The sequence below is a fragment of the Pinus tabuliformis genome, chromosome 7 (assembly GCF_031772625.1).
Source record: "Pinus tabuliformis cultivar Carrire ecotype Pingquan chromosome 7, CPIR1, whole genome shotgun sequence".
NCBI classification, from domain to species: domain Eukaryota; kingdom Viridiplantae; phylum Streptophyta; class Pinopsida; order Pinales; family Pinaceae; genus Pinus; species Pinus tabuliformis.
The window spans coordinates 1,181,028,669-1,181,048,330 of record NC_142293.1 but is presented as its reverse complement, the minus strand read 5'-3'; the positions used below and the strand labels follow the sequence as shown (position 1 = coordinate 1,181,048,330).

Here is a 19,662-nt window from a genome sequence, read left to right as displayed (position 1 = left end):
ATCTCCAAAAAGTCACATTATAGAAAACTCGATTTTCATGTCATTGCACATTATAGAAAACTCGATTTTCATGTCATTGTTATAAATTACAGTTCGTCTCATGTAAATGGCGTTATAAATGAGGATTTTGGGGTAGATTGGAGAAGTTATATAAAGCTAAGGTCTCCATATAGACAACCACGTCCATCGCTTCAACTTCAAGATAGCATTCCAATATGACGATATGGATGGAAGACCCAACTATGCAGCCGCAACAGGAAGGTACTGAGCGTTTACCTGACAAAGTAGCCCACCTTTCATCGTTGGCGACGTCTAAAGCCCATGCGGAGGACTCTCCCTATTTTGATGGCTGGAAGGAGTATGATGCTAATCCCTACCACCCAATAAACAACCCTTCTGGAATCATCCAAATGGGTTTGGCAGAGAATCAGGTAGATAACAGATCATATCTGTTTATATTCTACCATTTCTCACACACATTTGTGCTGGTAAACAATTAACTGTCCGTTGAATTGGATGATACTTACTTACCATGTTTGAAATTACTTGAAGCTGTCATTCGACTTGCTGGAAAGCTGGCTACTTGCGCATCCAATGGCATCGATTTGTGCCGAGGAGGGCTTGTCAAGGTTTAAGGAAATTGCTCTTTATCAAGATTACCATGGCCTCCCTGATTGCAGAAAGGTAGAAAATTGTAACTTACAAACTTGACATGTTGTCTAACAACTTGAATTTTCTTTACTGGTAATTATAAACCAAAAGATGTACTTTTACTTTATTTAAGTGTCTTTGGATGGGATTAAATATTACTGAAAATGTTGAATGGTTGACGCAGGCAATTGCCATGTTTATGGAAGAAGTTGGAGGAAGAAAAGCGAAGTTTGAAAGAGATAGAATTGTTCTCACTGCAGGAGCAACTGCAGCCCACGAGGTGCTGACATTCTGTCTGGCTGATCCTGGAGAAGCCTTTCTAGTACCAACGCCATACTACCCGGGGTAAACTCATTTCTATATAATGTTAATGAATATTGGTTTTAGTAATTAATTTTTTTATATATTGTTAATTAAGTGGAAAAGCTTATTTTCGCCATACTACCGGGGTAAACTCATTTCTATATAATATTAATGAATATTGGTTTAGTAATTATTTTTTTTATATATTGTTAATTAAGTGGAAAAGCTTATTTTCGCCATACTACCCGGGCTAAACTCATTTCTATATAATATTAATGAATATTGGTTTTAGTAATTAATTTTTTTATATATTGTTAATTAAGTGGAAAAGCTTATTTTTCAATTTAGTATGATGTGTAATTTTATTTTATTAAAGTTCAAATTTTATTTTTATTAACCAAAATAAAAATAAAAATATAAAATATATAAAAGTATAAAAATATATACAAAATATTCAAATAATATTTACTTATTATAAAAATTTACACAAAATTACATATATTCATATTAAAATCATATTTAAAATAAATCTATATTAATATATAATAATTTAAATAATATTAAACTTTGTAAACTAATGAACATTCCCTTCCTCCCTCATATTTCTCACAGGGTAGATAAGCATCCTTATCTAGATGGTTGATTTGGAGAATATGAGTGAGAGCAATAAAGTGAATTTTTTTACTCACCATAATATTAAACTTTGTAAACTAATGAACATTCCCTTCCTCATATATCTCATAAGGTAGATAGGCATCCTTCTCTAGAGGGTTGATTTGGAGAATATGAGAAAGAGGAATAAAGTGATTTTTTTTACTCACTCTTGTACTTCCAATCGTGAAGCATCAATTAACAGACCGTCTAAAATGCTGGTAGGAAGGAAACTAACTTTGAACTTTACTGAAGTGACTACTCTATGAACTTTACTGAAGTGAGGATTTCAAAAATATTCCTGGATAAGAGTGAGGTGAGTTGAAGTCAATTTTTCATTTCCGAATGGATGGGACTGTCAAGAGTGAGTTTAATTGAAATCATTTTTTTAGCTTACTCCTGCCAACCAAACTTAACTAAACTAAAATAGAGATAAGTTAACTAAATTAAATTGCTAATTTCAAGAATATTTTAAAATATAACTGGAGCTAATTCTAAATTCCAAAATATTGTTTAAATACTAATTACTGTTCCCACGAAATAGGCTGCTAACTGTTCCCGCGAAATAGGTTGCTGCCTGAAAAAAAATATGACGATAGTAACTGTCAATCTGTATGTGCGCTCGAATTTCCTGATATGGTATTTCATGATATGGTATGTTATTGGTAATTACAATATTTTAATCCATAATAGTTTTATTTTCAGCGAGAAAAAATCGTCCCTCTGTTAAAAACAGTATATAATTATGATGGACTATATGAGTAGAAAAATTTTCTACATGCATACAACTGAATTGTAAATTACAATATATAACAATAGTGGAGCTAAGTTCTCTGTTATAATTGGAAATTTATCATAAAATTTCCAAGAGATGCTATAAGCTTCTAGAAATGTCTCAGGACATTTACATATTGTGAAAATCACTGCCATACAAAAGTTATTCCACATGTGTTTTCTTTATAGTATTTGATACAAAATTTTAAATAAAAACAAAAAGAAACAGGGCTGTTTTGAACTTATCTGTGTTGGAGTTCTGCCTTTTTTGTAGTCTTCGGAGACCTATCCCGACAGCATTAGCCTTTCTAGTTTTGTCTCGTTTTCTGTCATTTTGATCATGATGTACATATCTTCTTTTGCTGCTATAATTTCTTTCTTCGATAAATCATCATTATTTTGTTGTGTCATGTTGATGTGCTGAATGGGTGGCCTCTTAAGGGAGTTCCATATGTTTTTTATACTTCTCATTCAGCCTTGTAGGGAGATCTGTTGGATATTGTGCTTTCCATTTACATGATCTATTAAACATTTGGAGTCCCCAAAAATTTGTACTCGGGGAAAATAAAAAACTTAATAAACCATAATAAGCCCCAAAGAGCTACAACTTCTGCCTTCATGCTTGTTCTTTCTCCCCCATACCAGTGTACATGGAATTCTTGTTCTTCTGACATCTTTAAGTAAAAACCGCTCCCACATCTTCCTCCTTGAGCTGCCACGTAAAAAAATCCCACTGTGTAATTGTTGATCTGAAAGTTTTCCTTCTCTTTTTTTTTTGCCTGCTATCTACATTTTGTTCTACTACAACCCACTGCTCTATGAGGTCATAATTTTTGTTTTCCCCTTCTCTAAATGAATAAAAAATTAGTTGGTTCCTTCTTTTCCAAATTTCCCAAAGAACAACCAAGGTGAGGCTACATTTTGTTCTGCTACAACCCACTGCTCTATGAGGTCATAATTTTCGTTTTCCCCTTCTCTAAATGAATAAAAAATTAGTTGGTTCCTTCTTTTCGAAATTTCCCCAAAAAAAACCAAAGTGAGCAGCCTCCTGCATTTACTCTGATTGCTCCACCATTTTAAGTATTCCTCTATTGAGGTAAACTGAATAAAGGGAATTTGTAGCTTACTGGTGAAATGTTTCGAGATGTTAACAGATTTGTGATAGTGTAGAAAAAGGTGTTCATTATCTTTGCTTGCATAGATTGCATATCCCTGGACCATGCTGGTTCTTCTTTTTTAAGCTTGACCATGTGAGATTCTTGTTTAGCCACTTTAGCCAAAGAAAAACTACAACTTTCATTGAGATATTAATTTACAAGAAGTTATAAAACCAGCAGTCTTTTATTATTCTGAATTTTCTTCTGGCAAATTTTGAGATAACAGTCTGCCACCTCAACTTCTCCCATAATCTTCTTTTTTCCAGCCCATGCAATACAATCCCCTTTTCTTTCATAACATAACGGCCTCTTTTAGAGTTTTAACAAACTATAGCCACTGCTGTTTATATTAATCAACAATATTCTCTAACCAAATGGAAATGCTGCTGACTGAGAACAAAATTGCCTCTTCTGTTCAGATGCTGAATCAGTTCCACTGTCCCCGATAGCCTCTCACCTGCTCCTATAATGCAATCTTTTCCAGCACGATTCTGTTGCCGGATCCGGATAATGCAATATTTTAATCCATAGTTACTAAAATCGGTCGCAATGATAAAGGAAAAAAAAAAAGGCGGTTACGTATCAAATCATAGGTTCACAATAAAATAAAATTAATTCCTAGTGCTAATTACTTTTGAAACAGAATTTAGGATCCATGAGATGCATTTTTTTCTGCGTGAAATAATTTAGTAATAATTTCTGGATTATAACATTACTGGATTTTATTAGAAATTTGAATAAATAATAAATTACAATAGTAATATTTTATATTGTAAAATAAAATTTAATTTAATTATACAAACGTATAATTAAAAATAATACAAGATATTGTTAATAGTTACAAAGTAGAATATAATCTGGTTTGAAAAATAAGTGAGTGATTGAGAAGGGTTTATAAACTTTCTTTTTCTTTTTCTTTTTTTCAATATAAGTTTGAGATATAATTTGGAATCACTGTAATGTGGAATTTGTATCAAGTTTAGTTTATTGGAAATTATATAATTTATAGTATTGTTGAGTATATAAATGAATATAATTTTTTTCATAATTTCTAATTTATTATTTTGATGTAAAATTATACATTTTATTTAAATATATTATTTTATTTGCAACATTTACCATTTTCTTCCTTTCTTTTTTTTCAAATATAAATTTGAAATACAATTTGGAATTACCGTAATGTGGAATTTGTACCAAGTTTAGTTTATTGGAAATTATATAATTTATAGTATTGTTGAGTATATAAATGAATATAATTTTTTTCATAATCTCTAATTTATTATTTTGATGTAAAATTATACCTTTTATTTAAATATATTATTTTATTTACAACATTCACCATTAAAAAAGTTTTGAGATTTTCCATATATTTCAAATTTTTTAAACATTGAAAAATATAATACATTCATAAAATATGTATATTCTAGAATTTGTTTGGTATTGAATTTTAAACTATCAATGGAATTGAATTCATAATTAAATTTTGAATTTGGTAACTATCTTTTAATCTAAATATATGATCACATAATTAACTTCTCCTTCTCAAATGAAGCTGCAACTAAATGAGTATGACTCTTTTGTTACTGCAGTTTTGATAGAGATCTGAGATGGCGCACAGGGGTGGAGATCATACCCGTACACTGCAGCAGCCATGACGATTTTCAGATAACTATACCTGCACTTGAAGCGGCCTATCAGAAAGCCGGGGCTCGAAATATACAAGTGAAGGGTCTTTTAATAACAAATCCTTCAAATCCATTAGGAACAACCATGGACGCTATCACTCTAAGAAAGCTTCTTGGTTTTGTGTCTGAGAAGAACATTCATCTTGTCTGCGACGAGATCTATTCGGGATCAGTCTTTTCATCTCCAAAGAAGTTCACAAGCATTGCAGAGATTTTGGCCACCAATAAAATTTATCAGAGCGAGCGTGTTCATATTGTTTACAGTCTGTCGAAAGACCTAGGACTACCGGGCTTCCGAGTCGGAGTCATTTACTCTTACAACGATACAGTCGTTACCGCTGCTCGCAGAATGTCCAGTTTTTCGTTGGTTTCTTCACAGACACAACACCTGATTGCTTCAATGCTATCTGACACGGAATTTGTAAGAAAATATTTAGCAGAGAATAGTAAGAGGCTACGAAAGAGACACGAAATGTTCGTCTCTGGACTGCGTGTGGCTGGCATCACTTGCCTGAATAGCAACGCGGGTTTGTTCTGTTGGGTGGATCTCAGACATCTTCTGCAATCCCGTAACGAAGAAGGAGAGATTAGACTGTGGAAGATAATCTTAAAAGAGATTGGGTTGAATGTTTCTCCTGGTTCTTCTTGCCACTGCAGTGAGCCTGGGTGGTTTAGGTTCTGTTTTGCCAATATGACCGATCATACAGTGAAAGAGTCACTGGATCGGATTCAGCGTTTTATGCAGAGCAGGAGATCGAATCAGCTCTATGATGACGGAAGGCCATATCAGAAAAGAGTTAAAACGAATACGGACGAAGGATTTACATGACAGGTCAAATTGGAGCAGCCCAAACCTTCACTGATTTTTTTTTATGTAATACCAAGACGAACCGCCTTATTATTGATGGGTACGTGATGCGATTATAACTGATATATTGTAAAAGAAATGTTTTCAATCAAAATTCATTTATATATTATAAGAAATATCTCCAATTACTACTAATTGAAAATCGGAGGGTTGAAATTTGCATCTCAATCACTGTAGGTGTGAAAAAGTTGTATAAATATGTCTAAGTTATTTTAAATCCAATTGTTGCTGTAGCGCAGTGCAATGGACCGATCAGCTTCATGTGGGCTCTAATTAGGTCTATTGGTGGCTACAGTCATGTCTACGGTATAATTATTTATAATTTTAAATTAATTATTAATATTTATATTTTACAATATTTTTATTATTATTATGTTAAAGTTTTTTTTAAAGATTTTAAATTAAATTTTAATTAAAAATATAAAATAAATTATAATTTTTTAAAATGAATTTTGATTTTTTTTATATAGTATTGATAAAGTATGATATTAGTTTATAATTTCTTTACAAAGCATTTTTACAAATTAAATATCTAAATAAAAAAATGATAATGAATATGTATAATTAATAATATTATTACATATTTTATTAAAATGTATATATATTTAACTTATATATTAATTTTTACTAATAATAATAATTATTATTATATTAAATAAAACTATAATTTGGTTAATTATTATATTTTTTAGAATTTTATATTTTTTAATATATATTATAGATAAAAAATTATAAACAATTTAATTTATATAACTCTATTAAATATACTTATAACAGTATATATTTAACTCCATTAAATATACTTATAACAGTATATATTTTTGCAACGTTGATATTAATAGTGAGCTCTTAATACCATGTTTTAAGAGTGGCAAATTGTCCCCATTATCGATCCATTCTCATAAGTAATATTGTTAATCCAGAAATGTTTTTTTTTCTCATTAAGACTAACCTAAATACCCACGGGGATTTGAACCGGTGACCTATCACAAGGAGTGCCTTAACAGCGCACCCATTCACCATCAATCCAAAACCCCGTGGGCTATTAATCCAGAAATGTTAACGTTACTTTTATCAAATCATTAATTTTATATTACAATATAAATGAAATTAATTACTTTATTTCATTCCCACCATTCATGTTGACTTGGATAGTGTTGGCCACTATGTTTTTAAATATGACATGGTAATATAGTGCCAACATGTTACTTTTATCAAATCATTAATCTTATATTACAATATAAATGAAATTAAGTACTGTATTTCATTCCCACCAATCAAATTGACTTGGATAGTGTTGGCCACTATGTTTTTAAGGATGGCATGGTAGTGTAGTGCCAATATGTTACTTTTATCAAACATTAATCTTATATTACACTATAAATGAAATTAATTACTATATTTCATTCCCACCCATCAAGTTGACTTGGAAAGTGTTGGCCATTATGTTTTTAAGGATGACATGGTAATGTAGTGCCAACATGTTTTAGAAAGGGTTCAATTAAGAGAAGGAAGATACAAGACCGATTGGATTGATCTTTGAGTATGGCCTTTTAGAATGGCATTGTAATAATGATACTGGGTGTGCTTTTTTAGAATGACATTATAAAATTTCATATTGTGTAGTAAGCATATATAAAACATATTGCTGGTTTCCAATTTCTTTAAATTATATATTTATTTTAATTAATAAATAATTATACGTTTTATTTTGGTTGTTTCTACTTTCTTTAAATTATATATTATATATTTTAATTTTAATTAATAAATATTTTTTTTGGTTTTCTTATAAAATTTCAACTTTAGAATAATAAATTTGAATGGTATAGTTTGGATAGTATATAAAGGATATTTGAACATAATTAAAATATTTGTTAGTTAAATTACTATATATATTAAATTTTATTTTGATGGGTCATAATTATTCATTATTGAGATGTAATGAAATGAATCAATCAATTCAAGATTGATTTATATATTATTATTTTTAGTTTTCCAAAGGTGAATAATTGAAATGCGGATAATAATACATAGTTGTCAAATGACACAAAATGATTTAGAGATTTATAGATGCAACTAATTATTATGAAAACATGTTACATAAAGACAAGAATAATAATCATGATAGATGTATAGAGAAGGAAACCACTGAATAACACACTAGCTCTTACTTAGTGAATTGTTTGATTCAATTGCTTAAGATTACAATATTATAAAGACTCAAAACCGCTAAGTATAGTGATGCTAATCTTAGCTCAGACACACATGACACACGCAAGATTGACAATTGCTAAATTTAACTAGCTAACTTGTCTCAATCACTTTAGTTAACATGAGAAATTATTGTCTAACACTTCCCATTGATCTTGACAACTAATGCCTCCTACTCTAAGTCTCACCTATGCTTACAGTACTTGAGATTAAGTCGAAAATTTGTTTTACTTCTGAATGTTGGTGCATGTTGTTCTCAACTCGTATAAGAGTTGTCTTCCATTTTGATCCAACCACTTTATTTTGCATATATCTTCTGGTTATTTAGCTTCAGTGTTACTTTGGTCATGTCCCTCAATATGTCCTTCTATTCTTTGTCTAATTTCTTATGTACATCTACTTGTACCTCAACTACTACTCATTGAACTTTTTTGTCAATCCCTATAAGATCAAAAGAAACTTTATTTTCTTTCATATCTTCCATTGCTGAAACTGATTCAATAACTTTGATGGTTTCAATTATCTTTCATGAGTCATACTTTGATCATTTTATGGTGGGTTTTCCATAATCACTTTCATATTTATTATACTCAAGCATTACAAGCCACTCCTCAATATTAATCAATTTCAACATTCACTAATAGGTTCTTCTCACATGTTGTTTTTGCTGCAAAGGTGGTTTCAACTTTATCCTTGGAACATGTATGTGTAGACTCAACTTTACTCCTTTTATGATATTCATGCACTGTATCTTGTACAAAATCACTATTTTCTTCTACAATTTCTTCAGTTGTCTTTATTGTATTACCTAGGACAATTGTAGTGTCCATGTCTTGTTTTTGTTCTTCTCCTCCAACAACCTCTTCCTTAATATCTCCAATTAATTTTGTGATATCAAAAACTTTTGCAATTTCTTCAACAAATTTCTCTATAATAACTATAGACTTGTTGTCTTATATATCTTTCTCTTTTTTGGTGGCTCTTTTATAGCTTCTCGAATTGCTTTTGTCACAATAGGCACTTCATTAACAATTTCAATGCTTTGTGGCTCATTTCGATGCTCATCAATGTTGTCCCCTCTTTCACTATATATTGTCTGTACAATTTTCCAAGCTTCTTTAGATGTGGTTGTTGCTACAATATTTAGAATAACGCTAGCATCCAAACCTATTCAAATGAGTTACAATGTTGCTGCATCATCCTTCCTATTAACTATAAGTTGATCTGTTTGGTCTTGTGTCATAGCATCATAGGTTACTTGACTTACGCATTTTTCAAACCCGCGCAATTCAATGTCCCATCACTCATTTATTTATAATGTGATTCTCATCTTAATGACCCAAAACTCATAATATTCACCAGTAAATATAGAAGGATGATAAATGCTACGCTAAAATCCATGTTTATGAATCTAAATCCCAAAAAACTATTAAAAAACAACTTTTCTTAAAGCAAATAAACTCATTTTTTTCTTTTTCCTTATATCACCCTTTTTATTTATTTTATTTTTTATCTCTTGAAAAAGAAAAAAATCTTGAATTTTTTAGTATTCCTCTTTGTTTGCATAAAGTTGATATTTTTCAAAATATATAACTAAATTAATGTGAATTTACCCGAATGAATTTCCAAAGGAATTAATTTTTAAAAAATCTTTTATTGGAAGATTAATAATTCTCAATGGAATAATGAATTTTCAAAGCTCATGGTGATAGGTAACGATTCCGCTCTAAACAACCTGCAAGTGTAGCGACTACAAGGCTCTGACTCACATTAACTATCGAAAACATTTACTAGTTCACTTATGGGGGGAACACAACGATGGTGGTTTACACAATTAGGGATTCATCTATCACTTTCTTAAAAAAAAAATTGACATTTACCATTCCAAAGATGGGTGTGGCTCTGCATAAAAACTAGGTAACTCCTTGTAGCAGGGTGGCTCGTTGCAGTGATTAATCTTCAACTCATTGTGGTGGTTTCTACAACTTGACAGCATGTGGGAAGCTAAGCTATGGATTTCTCAAGTAGGGATCGAGTCTTATCTCTAAAAATGGTGAAGTTCATAGGTCTCACTCACTTGATATGTTCAACTCATATGTCTCATACATAGTCTAGATTTTTAGAATGAATCCTCACGACTCTTTTAGTGAAAAATAAATACCAATCTTATTGCTCGATAATGACATAATTTTTTAACTCTTGGTTGTGACTTATCACTCACACAATGTGGCTTTGCAAGCTGCAAGCTGCAAATGTAAACTCTCTAATACTTTGGATCCTTGAATCTTGTAGATTTGTTACCAATCTAATAGATCGAAATGAAATTGATGAATAGTACTCTCAAATGCTAGTTTCTGGTCAGTGGAATGCTTGATTCAATTGCTTAATATTACAAGACTATAAAGACTCAAAATCATTAAGAATACTCTAAGATTAACTCACACACATGACTAACAATTTCTAAATTTAGCTAGCTAATTGTACTCAATGAATTCAATTAACACATGTAATAACACCTAGTTGATTTTCCATGTAAAAAAAAAATTATAAGACCAAGTTCATGGGATACGTATTCCAAGTTGAATGTTGGGAAAAAAATCCTAGTGGGTGTCACTTTCAGTTTATTATGGTTAAAGAAATTGGCATAGGCATTGGAAAAGGAAAAGAGATGTTAGTTGAAATTTTATTTATGAAATAAAAAAAATAGGAGAAAAGGAAGGTGAAGAGACAAAGATTTGCATGAGAGAGAAATTGAAGGAAAATGAAGAAAATAGAGGCCTAAATGATAAAAATGCTTATGGGGATCAATTCATAGAATTTTATCAGTTTTATCTCGGAGCTCTCTTCTATGATATCATTATCTCATACTCTTGCACACTTAGACTATTCTTGGAGCACTTTGGCATACATTGGATTTGGAGAAAGAAGGCAAAGGAAAGCAAGAAAGAGTAAGGGAATAATAGCTACAACTGGATTTATTTGTAGGTAACAGGTTGCATGTGTGATTTCCTTGGAAATTTATGGATGCATGGTAGACGCAAGTGGTTTTCTAGATATGTTTTGTCATTGGTATGGAAGATTGCCTACATTGACAATGGTTTTTAGCCTTGCCTTGCCATTTATTAGATATTCATGGTATTTTTGGTTTGTCCATTTGATTGTTTGTTGATTGGTGGTCATAATTCCTTGTGCCTGTGGGTTGGAACAAAGACTTTCAAAGCCTTGGAACAACTTGGGTTGAGTTACCAGTCCCTAGAGTCGGGTTGGACAAATGCTCTGGAGGCTTGGAGGATTATGGGTTGATTTACTAGCTCCTAGAGCCTTGGAAAACTTGGGTAGAGACTGATCTGGTTGGTGTTAGTGATTTTTGACCATGAGGTGGAATCATTAATTTAGGGTTGAGATATTTTGACCTCTCAAAGACTTGATTTTGTTTGTCTTGGTTTATTCCATGAGATCCCACATTCATGCTTGGAATGTGGTGCATGCGTGATTGAGTAAAAGAGAGATTTGGTTCATCCCTATCTATGGTCAGGTGGTATGTGGAAGTCTTTGACATGGTTGACATTTTAATATGTTAATAAGATGTATTTCTATTGTTATCTATGAGCATATTTATTGATTATCATGGTGATATTATGGCTATTTTTCCATGGTTTCTATGTTGGTTATTTGTTGGTTATATGTTGGTTATACGATGTATATATCTTATGGATCTTGACATGTTTGATGAATGTATGAAAGGTTGATGAATTCATCAACTAACAACTATTATTGCAACTGGCGAGAGAGGGTTTAGAGCCTTCTCAGTGATTCTTAGATGAATACTATCAATGTATGATGAGATATGCATTCATGACCTTTAGCTTACATGTTTGCCATGTGTTTGACGAAATGTCTAATATGTTATGGCTGGTCTAGGTCAAACTTATGACTCAAGTTTATATATTCATCATTGTTGTCATGCCATTATTGGTTCGAAGAAGTTTCAGGAAGTTATGGGCAGCGGTCTAGAGGCTAACTTGGAATTTAGGCTTAGATCTCGAGACCACACCATTTGAATTAGACAATTTGGGCCACAATCACACTCAGACAGGCTTATGCATGCCGTTGGAGGTCTATAACCGCATGGAGGGCTTGTCATGCATGTGGCCGAGGGTTAAATTTTGTGAAAAGGAACCCTATCTCAGGGTTTGGTCACCTAGGGTGGTTCTTTAGACCTTGAGTGTCCTGTAGCCTTAAGAAACGAGGTGAGTTGTTAGTCGGTGGCCAGTTGTAGGCCCCACTTTCCTAACTAGAGCTAAGGAGGTTAGGTCATGTCATATTAACTCTTCATCTCATGTTTACCATGACAGACTGGTGAAACTGGGTAAATGTGGGAGGCATTCTTACAAGGTGGTACCAGAGATTCTAGGTTCAAACCCTTAAACTGGATGGCCTAGATGCATGTTGGCATGCATGCATTTTCATGGTTATGGGTGTCATGCATGAGGTCATTGTATGTAGTTTGTGTCGTCTTGATGATCTTGGTATGATATGATGCTAATATGTTTGTTGATATGGAGCAAGAGATGAATATCATTAGAGTGTGGTTGCAGCACTAGACCTTGGGGTAAGAGAAGATCACCATACATGTTTGTATGTTTGGTAGATAGGTATGATGCTTAATGGTTTTTATAAGCATTCTAGTTATGTACATTCTTATCATTATATTGATGTCGAGGTTACATCCATGATAGATGTTAATTAATCAGTGCAGCCATATTCACATGCATTTGATAGTCATGAATAATAGTAACTTGTTTTTATATGCATTGAGGTCATGTGCATGATGATTATGGTCATTGCAACAAAGATCTTGATGTTATATGTATCATTCTAATCCAGATTGGCTTTTGTAGACTGGTAGGGTTATGATATTCAGGTATGAGTTAATATATTTATGATATTGTATTGTACTAATTTGTACTTACTTGTCCAGAAGTGATAGCCCTGACTAAGATACATTGAGGTATGAGTTTGATTATGTTGTCTATTTGGTTTATGTAACATGGTATGTTTACATATTGTTTGAATGTTGGATTAATTGCATGGCATGAGTATGTGTCTATAATAATGCATGAAATAATGATCTTGTTTTAAGATGGTTGTACTAACACAATATGTGCTCAGACAACTGATATGAACTTGATTGCAAGTGGGTGCTAATTGTAATATTATGACTAATGAGTATGAGTTGATTGCAAATTATGACATGGTTGTTATTCTTGGTAAAGATTGATTTCAAATTAATAGACACGATGTCTTGATCTTTGGAACATGTGACTCACATTTGGGAATAGTTGCAGGGAAACATGCTTGGTATTAGCATGACAAGGTAACATTTTATTTTTTTATATATCTAATAGCTGGGTGATGAAGATACATAGTAAGACTCAACTGCGACAAGGAAAAAGGTAAAAGAAAGGATTGGGTAAGAATTCCCTTCCTATGTTTGGAAACCACAATTCCAAATCAATGAGTGATTTGCATGAATATAAGAAGTCCTCTTAACATTGATTATGTCTGACATTGTATGGATATGTGCTAGGTTCATGAACATGTATTTGATAGGTATAACAACTGGTTTCCAGTTATGGATGGATTCATTGAGGAATTGAAGTCCCTTGAGAGATTATATATGTACGTGTTCAGTTACAAGGTAACATGCTTGACACAACAAGGTAAGGTAACCGATATTTTTTTTTTTTTATTTATGTACTGACAGTTGTGTGTTTATGGAAATATGATGCGGGGGATTTCATGGAAAAGAGACTGCAAAGAAATATTGATGAAGGCTCAGGTTTATTTTCCCCTTGAAAGCACTAGGAACCATGGGGATTGAGTCGTGACGTTTGTTGTTGGATTTGTGCTTTCGATATTTTTTTATGTGTTTGTGTGTGATTTGTAGTTTCGATCGTGTCTCACGCATTGAAATGCCACTTTGTTTGTGGTGTCATATTGTTATTGGTTTTCCATGGTTTTATTCTTTTTTATATCTCATTCTTACTTTTATGTTTTGAGAGTCTTAGGAATTGGTTGGAAAAGAGGATATTTAATGAAGCTTGGGAGAGCTTGATGAAAAAAAACATGTAATGGAAGACTCAGATGAAGTCAGTGCATGAGTAAAGGGAAACTAAAGGAGAGAATATGACGAACAATTTGATTGGTTGGGTCCATTGGGATAAATGTACGGTGGCAAGTTAGTCATGAGAAAGGTATCAGGAAAGTTAAAGCGAATGGATTGGAGGTGTTATATGCTTTGGCTATGTTTGGGATTGTTGTTCTCAATGTTGTGCATGTTGTGCATGGATAAAGGGAGTTCTCTTAATAATAGCCTTATGACATTTGGTAGTTATGTTGTTGTTGACACCTAATCCGAAACGGATGAGGTGAAGTCGGACAGTCATCTAGAAGATGAACTGATCCGTTTTATATGTGTATAAATAAAGTGCTGGCTAATGAATAAAGGTATCAATCAGTGTTTTCTCATTTAATTGTTTTCTTGCGCTCATTGCTGGAGTTACCCTGGCCTGACATGGTATCAGAGCCCAGGTTTCTTAAATTAGTTGTAACTCCTCTCTTAAGAGCAGCTCTGCCTCTGAATCCGCTGCCCCTCTGACGTGATTCCCTTTGCCTGAATCCGCTGCCTGAATACGCTGCCTCTGACTGCCCTGGCGCCCTCTGTAATTGAATAAACGGTTCTGTCTCTGCGTTTGGACAGACCATCCGCATTCAATGCGTAACTCTCATAGAAGTTGATTGGAGCGGACCTGCAAACCATAGCTGAAGTCGTAGTTGAATTCGTTGAAGCCTCGGTGCAGAGAGATGGAACATGATCGTTAAAAGACTGTAAGCTGGGTCGAAACTTGGAGGTGTTTGCGGCGTTTGGTAAGTTCTTTCAATAATCAGAATTCATTATCAAGCAGAAGATTGATGGTCAATGGCATATATGGTGAATGCATGAAATTTTTGGTTGGTTGAATGGAGCTATCCTGCGGTCCCCTCGCTCTCCTTCTGTTGCATTGTATTAAACCATCTCTTCAATGATAGATACGATTCGGTGGCACAACCAAGGAGACCAGTCCTCACAAACTACGTCTCCATAGTTAGGAAGTTCTTCGCCAGCTTCGAGACTATTATTGGATTTCACGTTTCCTCCGAGACGTTCCTTTAAAGTTTGAGAGAATGTTTTAATGATGCCTTCTTCAAGAAGGCAACGAAGGAAATTTCGCGCTAATTCTTTGGCTGCTGCCATTGAAGAAATTGTTGCGAGAATAGTTTTCAAACTGGATTAGATCATAAAATTTGCCTGGCCAAATTTCTTCATCGAATTTTTGAATCGAACCAAATGCTGTGACTGCATTTTTTTGTTTGAAGCCGTGGGTATATAAATGCTGTGACTGCATTTTTTTTTGTTTGAAGCCGTGGGTATATAAATGCTGTGACTGCATTTTTTATTTGAAGCCGTGGACTGCCTATTTTATTTGAAGCTGTGGGTACATACATTTAAATGCTGTGGACTACGTTTCCCACTTCAGTACTATAGACTGCGTTTTTATTTGAAGTCTGGCAGCAGAGTTTATAGTATACTTGGAGCAGAGTTTTTTGTTAAACAAATACAAATGCCTTGAACAGTTTTTGCATTAATATATATATTGAGCAGTGATATATATTTGAGCGCCCTCTTTTTGAACAGTGATATATGTTGAGCAGTGGTATGTGATATATGTTGAGCAGTTTTTTTTCTCAAAAACATAATATTATGGAAGTGATGGTGATATAAGAAATGCACATAATATTATGGAAGTGATGGTGATATAAGAAATGCTCATGATATGCTGATGATAAGTTAGAAGAAAATAATGCATAAGGCTATCATATAAGGATTTTTTTTTTCTCTCAACAGAAGTGTTTTTGGCAGAGATAATTTTTTTTTTACAGAATGCATTCAATCATTTCAATGGTCGGAATAGTTCTCACTGGCAAGGAGAACTATTCTGAATGGTCTCGGATGGTGAAACACACCCTCATCTACAATGAGCTGTGGAAAGGAGTGTGTGTCGGAGAAGAAGACAGAGACCCTGTGCAGCCCACATCAGACAAAGAACTCGCCATTTGGGAAAACAAGAACAGCAAAGCCTTTGCATTGATTGCAGCATCTGTCAATGAGGAAGTAAGTCGTCATATTTCCTGCTATTCCACTGCTTTTGAAGCTATACAAAAGCTGAAAGAACTCTATGATACACATTCTGCACTTGAAGTTGTTCAGCTCATGATTAAACTCTTCACTCTTGAACTGAAAAATAATGATCCTCTTGCTCTTGCATCTGAAATAAAGTCTATAATGCATGATATAAAATCCACTAAGGTTGAGCTGGATATCTCTCTTATTGCCTTTCTCAAAGCACTCTATCCTACCTACTCCAATTATCTTGAGTCTTTACAAGCAAATGGAAACCTTAAAGATATAACCTTTGACTCTCTTGTGAAAAAGTTTGCTGAAAGAGAGAAAGACTTTGGAAAGAAAACAGTCCCTGAATCTTCTGAAGAGACTGTTTGCCTTGCTCACAAAGAAAAGCATCCTGCTCAAGATTCTGCAAGAGGAAGAGGTGGACGAAGAGGAAGAGGAAGATACGTCAGAGGCAGGGGGGGCAGACATTCTCAAGCAGAAAAGGCAGATCTGCATTGCATTCGCTGCAAACGAAATGGATCACATGATGCTTCTACATGCAAGCTACCATGGGACAAAGTTGAGCAGAGAAGAAATCAGCAGAAAGGTAAAACTGATGACTCAGACAAAGGTAAAGCACCCGAATCTGCACACTATATTGAGGCACAATGTAATATTGGAGTAAATGAAGATTTGTTTAATGCTTCACTTGCTTCTTCGAAAAATGACTGGTTGCTTGATTCAGGAGCAACCTGTCATATGACTCATAGGAGAGATTTCTTTGAAGATTTCACTAACAATGTTGATGGAGCAGTATACTTTGCAGATCAGTCAAAAATCAAGCCATCAGGGCTTGGCACAATCAGGCTTAAACTGCCTGGTCTTCCAGACTTTCTTCTGGATCATGTTCTATATCTCCCACAGCTGAAGAGAAACTTGCTGTCCCTGGTTCACATCCGCCAGCAAGGTCACTCCATTCACATGTTTGATGGCAAGCTTGAGGTAAGAAAGGCATCTGACCACTCACTTGTCATGAGGGGTATAGAAGAAGAAAGACTCCTTAAACTGCAAGGAACCTCTACTCATGCACAGCATTTCTCATATATTTCTCATTATGAAGAATGTACACTTCCATCAAGTTTATTATGGCATGCTAGATTTGGGCATTTAAACTATGATAGTCTCCGCTTGTTGAAGAAAAATGGTGTTGCTGGTTTGCCTACAATTCCTAGAAAACATAAACAATGTGATGCTTGCATTCTAGGAAAGCATAGCAAACAGTCTTTTCATGATTCACATTCAAGAGCACATAGGAAGCTTGAACTTGTTCATTCAGATTTATGTGGTCCAATGCCTGTTCCTTCTGCAAATGGAAATAAATATATCATGACATTTATTGATGATTACACCAGAATGTGTTGGGTTTACTTATTGAAGAACAAATCTGATGCTTTTCAAACATTTAAGAATTTTCATAAGTGGATTGAAAATGATGCACAATCTCATATTGGGTCTATTCGCACTGATAATGGAAAAGAATATACATCAAATGAATTTGAACACTATCTTCGCCAACATGGGATTAAACATCAAACAACTGTGCCTTATAATCCTCAACAGAATGGTGTAGCTGAAAGAATGAACATAACAATTTTGAATATGGTACGATCCATGCTTTTCTTCAAAAATGTAAAGACAATGTTTTGGGCTGATGCTGTTCTATGTGCTGCATATATAAAGAATAGATGTCCATCTAGTGCTATAAGAAACAAGACTCCTTATGAATTGTGGTATGGACATGTTCCTTCGGTCAAACATCTCAGGATATTTGGTTCCACCTGTTATGCTTTAATACCAAAGGTACATAGAAACAAACTTGGTGCAAGAAGTCGTAAGTGTATCTTCCTGGGGTATTCAAACACATCTAAAGCATACCGCTTTATGATGAAGTAAATAAAAAGTTTGTTTTATCTAGAGATGTCATTTTTCTTGAATCATCCAAATCTGACAATGTTGTTGAATGGCAACTTGATCGCTTGGATAGATTCACAAAACAGAAATCATTTCAAGAGTCTGATAATCAGATTCCACATCTTGAAGGGGGGATTCCTATACTAGATCAACATGTGGAATCTTCTTCTGAAGAACAATCTCCCCTGCATGACACTCCAACAACGGATGATGCTTTAAGTGATGTAATTGATAGAATTGGGAGACTCAATCTTGATTCAGACCCAACTCAATCAACAGAGCAGCCTGGACCATCTCAGAAAGGTCCCCCAAAGTGGCTGACAAAGACACTTGAAAGTGTTCATCCTGATGAAATTGGAAAAACAGGAACCCGAAATTCAAATTGACAAGATGGAGGTGATGTAGATAACTCTAATTCACCTGTTGATATGGATGTTACTTATGATTGTGAATTGAACTTGTCTACAGATTTTGAACCAACTTCCTTCAAAGAAGCTGCTTCTCATGATGAATGGAAAGAAGCAATGCGGAAGGAGTATGATGCCCTCATAAAGAATGGCACTTGGAAGCTGGTTGATCCTCCATTTGGAACCAAACAATTTGGCTGCAAGTGGGTCTACAAGAACAAGTACAAAGCTGATGGCTCACTTGACAAACACAAAGCTAGGCTTGTGGCAAAAGGTTTTGCACAGAAGGAAGGGGTCGATTATGAGGAAACTTTTGCTCCCACAACAAAATGGGCCACCATCCGGACACTCTTTGCACTAGCTGCTCAGAACGGTTGGAAAGTCCATCAAATGGATGTAAAAACTGCATTCTTGAATGGAGATCTAAAAGAGAATGTTTTTATGTCCCAGCCTGAAGGATTTGCTGTGAAAGGACATGAACACAAAGTATGCAAACTTGTGAAGTCCTTGTATGGCCTCAAACAAGCACCCCGAGCCTGGTATGAAAAACTAACTGAGCATCTTCTGAAACTCAACTTCAAACATTTTGATCTTGATGATGCAACTTTATTTGTCAAGAAAGTTGGCAAAACAGTTGTATATCTTGTGGTATATGTAGATGATCTTTTAATGACAGGGAACAATGAAGGCTATATTGCATCCATAAAGAAAGAATTAGGAAAATTTTTTGAAATGACTGATTTGGGCTATGTTCATTACTATCTTGGCATTG

At 33.9% G+C, this 19,662-nt stretch overlaps 1 protein-coding gene across 1 annotated transcript; it reads left to right on the top strand.

Annotated features, from left to right (window-relative positions):
• The first annotated feature begins 227 nt into the window (after window positions 1-227).
• LOC149251663 (1-aminocyclopropane-1-carboxylate synthase 7-like) lies at window positions 228-6,050 on the top strand. The gene is made up of 4 exons (XM_089453957.1): window positions 228-431; window positions 553-684; window positions 836-996; window positions 5,126-6,050. The coding sequence occupies exons 1-4, from the start codon at window positions 228-230 to the stop codon at window positions 6,048-6,050; spliced, it is 1,422 nt and encodes a 473-aa protein (XP_089310083.1).
• The last annotated feature ends 13,612 nt before the right edge of the window (window positions 6,051-19,662 follow it).